Consider the following 13,032-nt stretch of genomic DNA (forward strand, 5'->3'; position numbering starts at 1 on the left):
CCCTCCATGTTCACTATACTCCCAAAATTGGCTCCCCATCTTCACTGCCCGCCAAGCATCATCCCAGGCCCTCCAGGGTCACTGCCTGACCAGGTGGCGGTTGGGTGAAGAGGCAGAGATCAAGACAAGACACCTGGTCCAGTTTGACTTTAGGTTCCTCTCTGAAACACGACTGCATTCCACATCCTGTTCCTCCTGCAACCTCAGCTGGGAGGATGTGTAGGACTGTGTAGAATCTTGGTGGGTGATGACCAATTCCTGCAACCATGGCTTTTCAGCTACATTGATTTTTCCTAAAATGGACAAACAGACTGGCAACAAGTTATGGAAATACTGTTTTCCTTACTAACAATAGAGATGTGTACATGTATCAATGATGGTTTTTAAAATAAATATAAGCCCATAGGCACTCTGCTGAATGCAGATTCTATCTCAAACTAACACACTTTCAAGATAGCAGATTCTATCTCAAACTAACTACTTTCAAGATCTTCCAATACCTGCACATATAGATTGTTTTCCTTTTTATCTCTGCAAGACATTACACAGAATGACTGCATCAGAACAAATGTAACCAGTGTCTGTGTATGAAGATCCAGATGGTCTCCAGTCAGTTACTTTTACAGACACGAAATGCTGCAGAAACTGTGTTTCCATGAATCTCAATTTAATTGTGTGGAATAGATTTGCAGACACAGAATTGCTGTGCAAATTAATGCACCGTTAAAGCATCTCATGTCTCGGGATGGCAATGCTGGCAACACTCTCTTCTGTGACTGTGAAGACCCAGCTTGGGCAGAGGATGGTGAAACAACCACTATAGAGGGGGTGGAAACTGAAGGACAGGGTGACAGGTTTCATCAAGAGTAAAAAATATCCAAGTCTTAATTAAGAATATCTATGCATATGCATTTGAAATGGCATAAAGACTCCCTGGAAAGATTCAAAGAATCCAATATTGTCTAATTCCCGGCTGTGGCTAACGAGAGTGGACCCAAGCAGGGACGGGGGAGTCTTTCCCACATGACTTTTCATGGTTTCGATCCTGAAACAGGTGAAAATATGTAGGTGAAGAAGTAAGAAAGAGTGGGGCCAGGAGCCCCAGGGAGGGTCACCGGATGGGCTCAGCCTGATCTGTTGTGGGCCCCGAGGGTCCTGGGACGCAGAATATGAGCAGGGACGTGCGGGTCTGCCTCAGTGAGGAGGCACTGGTNCAGGTGGGACAGCGACCCCAGGCGGTGCGGGGCTCTTGGCAGCGCATGGGGTAGTGAATTCGAAGATGAGTAGGAAAATAGAGAAAGGATGGAGATTTATTGTAAAAGGAAAAGTAAATACTCAAATAAAGGGTGTGTAGGGAAACTCAAGAGAGAGGCAGGGGCAAGGGGCTTGGGGCTGCCATCTTTCTGGGTTTCTTCAACCAACGGGTGGAATACTCATGAAAATTCCTGGTTTTCTTAGTACTCTGGTGCCTCGAATTTTATACCAAATATGAGTATTCTCAGAACTGCTAGGGAGTTTACTAGTATGTTAATCAGCATGTAATGAGGTCCTACGTGAAATCTGGGTCAAATCCAGGGCCATGTTGGGTCCACTCATTCTTAGCTTGGTCCACACGCTGTTTTCAGCAACTTATCAGCCCACAGCCCCTGCAGATATTTCAACAGATTCCTTTTGCTCGTCACCTGAAACTGCTGCCTAAAATTTTCTATTCTTTTGAGATCACCGTGTAGTTTACCTGTCTCACATTGGAGAAATGTCTATTCAAATTCCTTGCATATATTTAAATTGGCTTACTTCACTTTATAATATTGAGTTGCAAGAGTTCTTGATATATTCAGAATAACAATCCCTTACCAGATACATGATTTTCAATTATTTTCACTCATTCTGGAAGGTTTTTTTTGTTTGTTTGTTTGTTTGTTTGTTTTGTTTTACCTTCTGAATGAAGTCCTTTTGAAGCACAAAAGTTTTACATTTGCATGAAATGAAATTAAACTACCTTTTATTGTGCTATTTGTGCTACTGGCTTCAGGGAAGGAGGGGTGGGCAGGAAGCCCCTAGAGTCCCTGTCTCCCTCCACAGCAACTCAACCAGAAAATCCATTCACCATTCATACAGGCATGTTATCACACACACACACACACGCACACACACACAGAGACATGCAGGCACTGTCTCTCACATACATTCACACCATGCAGGCACACACACACACACACACACAAATGCATGCAGAAATATAGACACAGCCATGCACATACATGGACACAAACAAAGACACACAGAAACACACGGGAGAAACACGCGTGTCATCTTGAGAGTTGTCATGTGGGGCCCATCCTGCCCATGCACCTTTCGTCTCGCCAGCTGTCTCCCAATACATGAAGGAGTTCTGAAGCCCTCAAGCAGGCAGTCACTGTGTGATCTGAAACACTCAGACAGCTCTTCACTCTGACTTATCTTCCTGGTCCCCCCGGGATGAAGCAGCATCCTGTTGGTTTTCACTGTAGCAGAAGAGAATTCTCCCCGGGGCAGAACTGCTGGGCCACCAGAGAGCACCCCTCTGCTCTTTGCTCTCAAGGCATCTTGATCTGCAGGGCAGAAGGAACTGCCCCAATCCTCAAAATGAACTCTTTATGGATTCCTCTTCCGCATGATGCCAACATCTCTTTTGTCTTCTCTGTAGCCCTTGGCTGTGGATCCCAAGCTGTGTGCCAAGGAGCTCAGGGCACAAACTCGCTGTGAGCAAACCCTCTGGGCTTACTGAACTATTTGCAAGATGAGCAGTGCCATCTGCTGGAAAACACTAGAAAGTACCAGTCCAAGGTATTTTATAGTTTCAACATCAGACTATGCACCATTACAGGTTACAGGTGTGCATCATCATGCCTGGCTAATTTTGTATTTTAGTAGAGACGGAGTTTCACCATGTTGGTCAGACTGTTCTCAAACTCCTGACCTCGTGATCTGCCCACCGCGGCTTCCCAAAGAGCATTTTTTCATGTTTGCTGGCCACTTGCAGGTCTTCTTTTGAAAAGTGTCTGTTCACATTCTTTACTTGGGATTTTGTTCTTGCTAGTTAAGTTCCGTGTAGATTCTGGATATTAGAGCTTTGCCAGACACACAGATTGCAGATATTTCTCCCATCCTATAGGCTGTTTACTGTGTTGCTAATTTTTTTTTTAAACTCTTCAGTTTAATGAGGTCCCATTTGTGAATTTTGTTTTATTGTTGTTGCAAATGCTTTTGGTGTCTTCTTCATGATATCTTTGTCAGGTACTATGTCCAAAGTGGCACTTCCTAGCTTATCTTCCAGGATTTTATGGTTTTAGGACTTACATTTAAATCTTTAATTAATGTCGAGTTATTTTGCATATATGGTGAAAGGTAGAGGTTCAGTTTCATTCTTCTACACATGGCTAGCCAGTTATCCCAGCACCATTTGTTGAATTAGGACTCTTTCCCCATTGCTTGTTTTGCTGATTTTGTTGAAGGTTAGAAGGTGTGAAGGTTTCTTTCTGAGCTCTATTCTGTTCCACTGATCTAAGTGTCTGTTTTGTACCAGTACCATTCTGTTTTGATCACCGCAGCCTTATATTATAGTTTGAAGTCAGGCAATGTGATGCCTCTGGCTTTGTTCTTTTGCTTATGATTGTTTTGGCTATTTGGGCTCTTTCTTAATTCCAAATAACTTTTAGATTAGGTTTTCTAATCTGTGAAAATGACATTGGTATTGATAGAGATAGTGTTGCATCTATAAATTGCTTTTGGAAGTATGGCCATTTTAACTATATTGATTCTCCAACCCATCAGTATGAAATATTTTCCCATGTATTTGTGTTGTCTCTGATTTTTTTCAGCCATGTTTTGTAGATCCTCTTTTCCATACAAAATCTGGTAGAATTCCATGGTGTCTATGTACCACATTTTTTTTTTCCATTCAATTCACTGTTCCTGGGCACTTAGATTCTGATTCTGTGTCCTTGCTAGTGAGAATAGCACTGCAATGAACATATTGACGCAGTTGTCTTTTGATAAAATGAATTCTTTTCCTTTGGGTATATCCCGAGCAGTGGGATTGGGGATTGAATGGTGGTTCCATTTTAAGTTCTTGGAGGAATCTCCAAACTGCTTTCCATAGTGGCTGAACACGTTTGCTTTCCCACCAACAGTGTCTGTTCCCTTTTCTCTGCAGCCTCACCACCATCTCCGACTTTATGACGGGTAAGAGACGGTAACTCATTGCAGTTTTGATTTGCACTTATCTGATGATTAGTGATATTGAGCATCTTTTATGCTTGTTGACCAATTGTAGGTCTTCTTTTGAAAAGTATCGGTTCGTGTCTTTGCCCAATGTTAATTGGGTTTTTTCTTCTTGCTTGTTGAATTGTTTAAGTTCCTTGTAAATTCTGGATATTGAACCTTTGTCAGATGCATACTTTGCAAATAGTTTTCCCCATTCTACAGGCTGTCTGTTTAGTGTGTTGCTAGTTTCTTTTCTGTGCAGAAGCTCTTTAGTTTAATGAGGTCCCATTTGTCAATTTTTTGTTGTTGTTTCAATTGTTTTAGTGTCTTCTTCATGAAATCTTTGCCAGGTCCTATGTCCGCATTGGTATGTCTTAGGTTATATTCTAGGATTTTACAGTTTTAGTACTTACATTTAAATCTTTCACCCATATCAAGTTATTTTATATGTATGGGGAGAGGTAGGGGTTTAGTTTCCTTCTTCTGCATATGGCTGGCTGGATATCCCAGCACTAATTTTCGAATAGGGAGTCTTTCCCACATTGCTCATTTCTGTTGAAGATTAGATGGCGGTAGGTGTGCAGGTTTATTTCAGGGCTCTGCATTATTTTATTTACTAAATAAAATAATCATTAATGTAATATTTTCATATTAAATAATTAAAATTTCTACAACAGGCACTGTGGTTCATGTCTGCAATTCCAGAGCATCGGGAGGCCAAGGTGGGAGGACTGCTCAAGGCCAAGATTTGAAGACCATCCTGGGCAACATAGGAAGACTCTATCTCTACCTAAAATAAAACAATTTGCCGGGCCTAGTGCCATGCGCCTGTAGTCTCAGCTATTCTAGAGGCTGAGTCTAGAGGATCACTTGAGCTCAGAAGTTGGAGATTACAGTTAGTGATAAGTATGCCGCTTCACTCCAATATGGTTGACAGAATGAGAAACTGTAAAAGCCATAAAATAAAAGGATTATAACAATTCTTGGTCAGCAACACACTAAACAGCTTGTAGAATGGGGAAAACTATTTGCAAAGTATGCATCTGACAAAGGTCCAATATCCAGAATCTACAAGGAACTTAAACAATTCAACAAGCAAGAAAAAAAAGCCCAATTAAAATTGGGCAAAGACATGAATGGATACTTTTCAAAAGAAGACCTACAATTGGCCAACAAACACGAAAAAATGCTTAATATCACTAATCATCAGGTAAGTGCAAATCAAAACCGCAATGAGTTACCATCTCTAATCAGTCACAAAGTCAGAGATGGTGGTGAGGCTGCAGAGAAAAGGAAACAGACACTATTAGTGGGAAAGCAAATGTGTTCAGCCGCTATGGAAAGCAGTTTGGAGATTTCTCCAAGAACTTAAAATGGAAAGGATCCCTGAGCTCTGAAGTCCACCATACTATTTTACTAGTGATACTGTTTGGAAGAATAAGGTCATGCTTCAGAGAAGTGTCTGCTTTTCCACAATCAAAGAAGTAGAAAGAAAATGCCTTTTGCTGGGATTTCTTGTTCAGTTAAAACTTGTGCAGGAATTCCATCCATTACCACCGAGAGAAAGTGGCAGAAGACGTTAAGAAAAATGGCTGCTAGGATCATCAGCAAAGGTAATGAGTGGCATGAGATGCTGAGTCTACAATGTCCTCATCATCTCCTGGGGGCCTGTGGGCTTGCTAAGGCTTGCACTCCTGCTTTCCAGAAAGGCAAAGTGGTGAGTAGACAGGCGACCTCCCTGAAGGGAGAGCAGGAACCAGACCAGGCTAACAGAGGCTTCTTGATATCATCTTCCACCTTCAGAAAAGATGAAGCGTTGGTTTAAGTGGCTGAGAAAAAACTGGGTCTGTTGTCCTGGGTGACAGGCCCTCCCCATTTCGGAGCCTCTCCCCCAAATAAAGAACATGTTTTTCCCTTCAAACCTACCCTTGGCTCTGCAGCCTTTCCCAACCTCCACCCTCCTTCACCACACCACAGAGCCAGCCCAGGTCCTGTTATAGTGCATGGGGGCTCAGAATTGAGGCTGGTAATGAGGGTTGTGCACCCCAGGGAGGGCCTGCTCCCCTTCTCACAGAAGGGTCTAGAGGACCTGGGGGAGCACTGTCCAAAGAGAGGTCTTTGTATCAGTGTTCCCTGGCCTTGGGTGGGCTTGCAGGCAAACCTCCTTCTTTCCCCTTTGCTCTCAACCTCTCCTCTCCCTGGGACCTGCACCCACAGCTTTGAATGGGACTGCCCCTGCCCCGCCCTATTCATTCCTAACCAAGTTCAGTGGTGAGCATGGAACTCCAGCAGCAGCTCAGCCTCCCGGTCTGAGTCCACTCTGCTCCAGGCAGGGCCATCAGCTGGCTCAGGATCTGGAGTGTGAAGGAGGCAGAATGGCAGGGGCATCACCCAGGACCCGGCCAGGAATCCCATGGGTCCAAGGGGCCTGGCCTTTCCTGAACCTCAGTCCGGACATGCTCCACTCTTCACCTTCTACCTTAACTGCTGGGACCTGAGCTGCTTTCTCTGGGAATGCAGCCTTTGGAATTGGGTGGGCCAAGGCCCTCACAGCCCCCTCGTCCTGGGATTCTCCCAGATCACTCTCTTTGTAGCCTTCTCCAGGGACACCCTTTCTCTTGACATCCTAGGTGAAGTGGTCATGCTGCTCGTCTCCTACTGTGCAGACTGCCCACGCCTGAGTTCCTGCTGCCTACAGGCCACATACCACTACCCTTCCCGAATAGGAACCTGCTCTGAAACAGGCCTGAACTGGCTAAACCCTCTCAAGCTCAATAGGCCTTAAGCCTTGGTATGGGCCCCTCCCTTTCCCTCTGGCCTCTGACAGTGAGAATCCATCAGAACTCAAGGTTGAGCTGCCCAGGTCACTGCCAACAGGCGACACCAGGTCTCATTCATCTGTCTTATGTCAGTATGAGAAGTTCCCGGCCTCTGGGACTCTGTGTATTCTCCTTCTGCATCCTCCCATCTCACCCATCTGCCCCTTGCTCCCCTCCCAATATTGCCCACAGTATCTGTCACTCTAAACAACTCTCCACAGCAGCCAGCTAGAATGAAGGGGAGTAGGATGATGAGGTGGCTCCAGGGAATGAGGGTGGTGGCCATGGCTTTGGGGTGGGTTGTACCTTGGGCCAGACAGGGTGGTTCTGAAATGGAAACACAGGAGTGACAACCCTTGTCGAGGCCGCAAATCTTAGGAGATGCCTCCTCAGCTCCTGCCACCCCAGGTCATCCTGGAAGGCAGAGCTTTTGCCCCCCTCTGCTGTGGGGCAACCTCTGGGACAGGTCCTGGGGTAGGAAGGGAGAGGGGGTGTCCCCTGTCCTCAGGGAGCTCACATGGCTGCTGAGGGAAGCAAGGTGACAACACACCCCACCCTCCTGCCATGGAGAAAGAGGAGGTGATGTCCCAGGGCCAAAGAAGCCAGGGTCTTGGGCCCTGGCATTGGAGGTGATTTTGATGGATTTACAGAAACAGACGAGGGGAAAGGAAAGAAAAGGCGATTCTAGGAGAAAGGAACACTAATGAAAAAGATATGGAAACACTATGACACCCACAGATTTGAGGTTGGTGAGAAATGCACCGTGGGTGGAGAAAAGCAAGTGCAGGGAGGAAGAGGAGTCAAGAGGAAGAAGTGAGAGGAGGATGAGAGAGCACAGGCATGCCAGCACCCCCAGGAGGAGCCCCCCATGAGGGAGTCATGTTCACACTCACTCACACACACACGCAGTCACACACTCAGACACCAGACTGATAAGATCTGAACTCAAGACAGCTTCCTTTTTTCCCCTCTCACTTACTTGTTGGATCCAGCATTTGTTCCCAGTACATCAAAAATTCTTCAAGCCATGTCTTCTGGAAGAACATGGTCACATCCCTGTTCTTCTCCCACTTCTCTTTCACCTTCTTGGCTCCAGGATGAAGTGCTGTCCACTTTCTGTTGTTTGAGTCAAAGAGGAGGAACGTCTGTCCATTGAAGAGGAACTGCCAAGATCCTCTGCCGTGTCCATGGGCTTCGTGCTCACAAGACATCCGGGCCTGCAGAATGAGGGGCTCTGCCCCATTGGAAAGAGATCAGCTCTGATCTTGACAAATCCTGAGCCCCACCCTGCTTCCTTTCCTGATTCCTGGACTTGCTCTCTCTGCTGCATCCTGCGCATGCTTCTCAGCCTCTTGGATGACACAAACTTCTGATTTATTTTTTACATGAAACCAATAAATGCCTCTAAGTTACTACTGTGTCTGCTCCCTGGGCCATTTTAAACTTACCAATGGGTATTAAATTCTCCGCTTGAATGTCAGGCAGTTGCCCTTTGAGGAAATCCACCATGTCTCTTAAGGTTTCAGTCTGTTCTTCCCAGGGTTTTGTGACATTGACTTTCTTCCCCAGAGAAGCAGAGGCTTTGGCCTTGTGGTTAACACAGTCATAGTGAAGAAAAGGCCTTTCATCCACCAGGCCTTGAACTTCACACCAGTGTGGTTTAGGTCTGAACTTAGGAGTGATGATGAAGTCATAGCAGACAGTGTTTGTCTGTGGAAGAAAAACACGGGGGTGGGGTGGGGTTGGTGTGGTGGGAAGTGGAACTTAAATCCCCTCCTTCCCCTTATGGTGACTGCAAGTAAATACCTCTGAGGAGCTGGGCTGGCAGAGCAAGATATGCCAGCCAGGATTGTCATGAAAACTAGTTAATGACTAGAGCGTCTCCCTTGCTTGAGTACATGGAGGGGAAGGTTCCTGCAGCCGTGAAACCACATGGCCCCTCCAGACATGTCCCACCTGCTCCGTGCCCACATGGGTCAGCACATGACCTTGTCGTGGATGTGCCAGGCCTGTGTGGGCAGGAAAAGCCCTGGCATGGAGCGAGGACCCTCAGCAGCAGTCTGTGTGGACTGCAGGATGGTGGGAGGAGGAGTGGTGGGATCCTTGCCCTTGGATGCTGCAGCACAGTGTGGGGCGTGGGGAGGCCAGCCTGAATTCAGTTTTGATAAGCATAGCCTGATTGATTGTCAACGGGCACAGGATTTAATACGTTGGCAAAGCACCCCAACGAAGTCGGCCCATCTGCTTTATGAGCTATGAATTCCCTGGCAACCTTGGAAAGGGATGGTTCACATGGCAAGAAGATTTGGAAATCCAGCAACTCTTTTTTTTTTTTTTTTTTTTTTTTTTTGAGACGCGAGTCTTGCTCTGCCACCCAGGCTGATGTGCCCAGTGGCCGGATCTCAGCTCACTGCAAGCCCGTCCGCCTTCCCAGTTCACACCATTCTCCTGCCTCAGGCCTCCCAGTAGCCTGGACTACAGGCGCCTGCCACCTCACCTGGCCTAGCTTTTTTTTTTTTTGTATTTTTTTAGTAGAGACGGGGTATTCACTGTGCTTAGCCAGGATGTCTCGAAACTCCTGACCTCGTGAATCTGCCCGTCTCAGCCTCCCAAAGTGCTGCACGTATTACAGGCTTGAGCACTGCGCCCCGGCCCATCCAGAACCTTCTAACCAACCGCGACGGTCAGGGTAATAGAGGAAAGCAACCAACAAGGCTCAGAGAAGCGCCCAATGGCCGAGTGGCTGCAGCCATGAAAATCCAGGAACGAGTATTCCATCCTTTGGGCTCATGGATGCCTCGAGCGACTCCTGTTTACTCAGCCATATAAAGAAGGCCCTGGATAAGGCCCAGGCAGGTACTGTCAAGCAAGCCCCAGGGATGCCTGTTGCTGAAGCCGGCGTATTTGCGGGGTAGGAGAAGCGCTGCCTTCCCTTTTTTCTTCCTGAATGGGCCTGCCCAGCTAGGAATGGGGGCGCGGGTGGAAAATCCTGAAATAACAGATCTCAATTGCGAGGCCATCAACTGTCAGGAGGAAGGAGCCGGTGCAATTGATGGAAATAATTAAAGAGTCACAATGCCCAGCTGGGGACCTCAGCCATACAAAGTATGGCCCATGGCTCATAGAACAAAGGACGTCAAAGATCCAACAGAAATGCGAAACTCAAACCCGGATACTGCTTAGCAGTTAAATAATTACAACAAACAAAGACAAAATGCAAGGCATGGATGACCTGGCAGGGCCTGAAAGGGAGGTCACCCCCAGGCAAATAACTGCAGCTCCTTTGCCCCAGCTACCGTTGACGAACTGAGCCACATCTCAGACCCAGAGTCCCAATTACTAAAAGGAGAGGGCCAGAAGCCCCAGTGGGCTCCTTCAACCCCATAGCAACTGCAATGACTCCTTCAGACTCCCTCACAGAGCTACATGGGCATTCACTCTGGTAAGTGTACACCATGAAACAGCAAATACCCAGACACTCCTAGTGAACAGTGCGTGGTCTGACCTTCTCCCAGGGACCTGAAGCATTAACTTGCTCCCCTATTACTCATGAGGTGCATTTAGGGCAAAGTAACAGACGGACACCTGTGTCAGGTCCAGCTTAGACGGATGTGCTGGGTTCATTCGACGAGGGGTAGGAAATGTCTGGTGAGCCCCTGGGTGCAGGTGAGTGTCTGCAGCAAAGTTCAGGGGGAAGATCCAGGGCAGGAAGCCCTGGAGGTGCTGGAAGGTTTGTGTGGTGAAGAGCAGGTCAGAGCAGAGCAGGGTTGTGGCTGGTGGGGGAGTCTGTGATTGCTTCCCTGTGGAACCCCCCTTCACCCCTGTCCTGACACCAGCTAGGGTTCCGGGATCTGGTTTCTCCTTCCCTAGGGCGAGTGGGGCTGCGGGTCTGCACCAGGGAGGGTCTGCACCAGGGATCCCCGCCCCACCTTGCCTTCTGTAGCCCTTTGGCCCCTCCACCCTCCTGCGATTCCTTTTCAGCCTTCTTTGACGCTCCCCCTGGCCTGCGGGGCTAGCAGCAGCTGCATCAAGCCGACTCGGTGGAAAGGAGCGCCGGAGGGAAACTGAGTGCCTTCAGCCGGGCATGTTCAGGGAGATAGCGATGTTCAGAGACATCGCAATGTTCGAGGAGACCGCGATGTTCGGGGGCATAGCGGTGTTCCGACAGACCGCGATGTTCGGAGAGAGAGCGATGTTAGGGGCACTGCGATGTTCGAGGAGACCGCGATGTTCGGGGGAACCGCGATGTAAGGGGAGACCGAGATGTTTGGGGAAACCATCAGCGATGTTCGAGGAGACCGCGATGTTCAGAGAGATCGCAAGGTTGAGGGACACCGAGACGTTCGGGGAAACCGCGATGTTCGGGGAGATCGCGCCGGTCCATCCAGAAGCTTCCTGACCTACGGGACAAACAGCAGCCGGAGGAATGGGACCTGGCATAAAGGAGCCGCGGAGGGGAACTGAGTACCTTCAGCCGGGCGTGTTCGGGGAGATGGAGATGTTGGGGGAGATGGCAATGTTCGGGGAGATGGCAATTTTCGGGGAGACCAAGATGTTCGGGGGACTGCGATGTTCGAGGAGACAGCGATGTTCAGGAAAACCGCGATGTTCCGGGAGACAGCGATGTTCCAGGAGACGGCGATGTTGGGGAGGACCGAGATATTCGGGCGGATCGCGATGTTCGGGTAGAACGCGATGCTAGGGGAGATGGCGCCGGTCCTTCCAGAAGCCTCCTGGGGCAAGCAGAAGCCGCAGGAAGCCGACCCGGCGGAAAGGAGCCGCGGAGGGGAACTGAGTGCCCTCAGCAGGGCAAGTGTGGGGAGACCGAGATGTTCAGGGAGACGGCGATGTTGGGGGAGACCGCGATGTTCGGGGGAACCGGGATATTTGGGGAGATCGAGTTGTTCGGGGAGATGGCGATGTTAGGGGAGACCGGGATGTTCTGGAGGATCGCGATGTTCCGGTAGAACGCGATGTTCTGGTAGAATTCGATGTTCAGGGAGATCGCGCCGGTCCTTCCAGGAGCCTCCTGGGGCAAGCAGAAGCCGCAGGAAGCCGACCCGGCGGAAAAGAGATCGCAACGTTCGGGGTGACCGCGACGTTCGGGGAAACCGCGATGTTCGGGGAGATCGCGCCGGTGCATCTAGAAGCTTCCTGGCCTGCGGGGCAAGCGGCAGCCGGAGGAATCGGACCCGGCTGAAAGGAGCCGCGGAGGCGAACTGAGTGCCTTCAGCCGAGCATGTTCGGGGAGATCGAGATGTTCTGGGAGACCGCGATGTTCGAGGAGATGGCGATTTACGGGGAGACAGCGATGTTCGGGGAGATCTGGATGTCTGGGGAGATCGCGATGTTCGGGGGGACCGCGATATTCGGGGGAACGGCGATGTTCGGGAGACCATGATGTTCCGGGAGATCGCGCCAGTCCTTGCAGAAGCCTCCGCTCTTCTGAAACCCGCTGCAGTCCTCAGCCCACCAGCTTGGCCCCCCGCCCCACTTAGGCTCCATCCCCGAACTCACCTGCCCGCCCTGGGCCGGACCAGCCGGACAGCAGGTGCAGAAAGGAGAGGCACAGAAGGAACTCAGTGCTGGCGGTCGCTGCCATTGTAGACCTAGAGCGTAGGGGACAGGAGGCGCTGTCGAAGTGGAGTCCGGCTGATGAATCGCTTCGGAGCTCCCAAGCCGGCTAATTATAAAGGCTGCCCAGACCCTCCCCTCTCCCTTTGCGGCACCCCGCCCTGCCGCAGGCTGGGATCCACTGGGCGGGATCCTAGCCTGCCGTTGTTAGGGATGATCCACCTCGTCACGCTGTCATCTGACAGCGGCCTGGCTGACGAAACTTTCCCCTCCAACCCGCCCCCGCAGCTTGGTGGCGGCTTGCACAGGCCCCGAGCGGGCCAGGGCACAGTTCCTTCCATGGCCCCATCACCTAATTTTTCAACACAGAATTTATCATTACCACAATGTAAAC

The 13,032-nt window shown here is 49.3% G+C and overlaps 1 protein-coding gene across 1 annotated transcript; it reads right to left on the reverse strand.

Annotated features, from left to right (window-relative positions):
- Positions 1-7,218: 7,218 nt before the first annotated feature.
- LOC108536651 (NKG2D ligand 1-like) lies at positions 7,219-12,666 on the reverse strand (the record flags this gene model as incomplete). The annotated part of the gene is made up of 5 exons (XM_017883644.1): positions 12,582-12,666; positions 10,380-10,381; positions 8,513-8,774; positions 8,044-8,298; positions 7,219-7,391 (listed from the first exon to the last, which is right to left on the reverse strand). Coding segments are annotated over exons 1-5 (777 nt in total), but the record flags the coding sequence as incomplete, so codon positions are not given.
- Positions 12,667-13,032: the final 366 nt, after the last annotated feature.

This window comes from Rhinopithecus bieti, unplaced genomic scaffold (assembly GCF_001698545.2).
Source record: "Rhinopithecus bieti isolate Rb0 unplaced genomic scaffold, ASM169854v2 scaffold_13747, whole genome shotgun sequence".
NCBI lineage: Eukaryota > Metazoa > Chordata > Mammalia > Primates > Cercopithecidae > Rhinopithecus > Rhinopithecus bieti.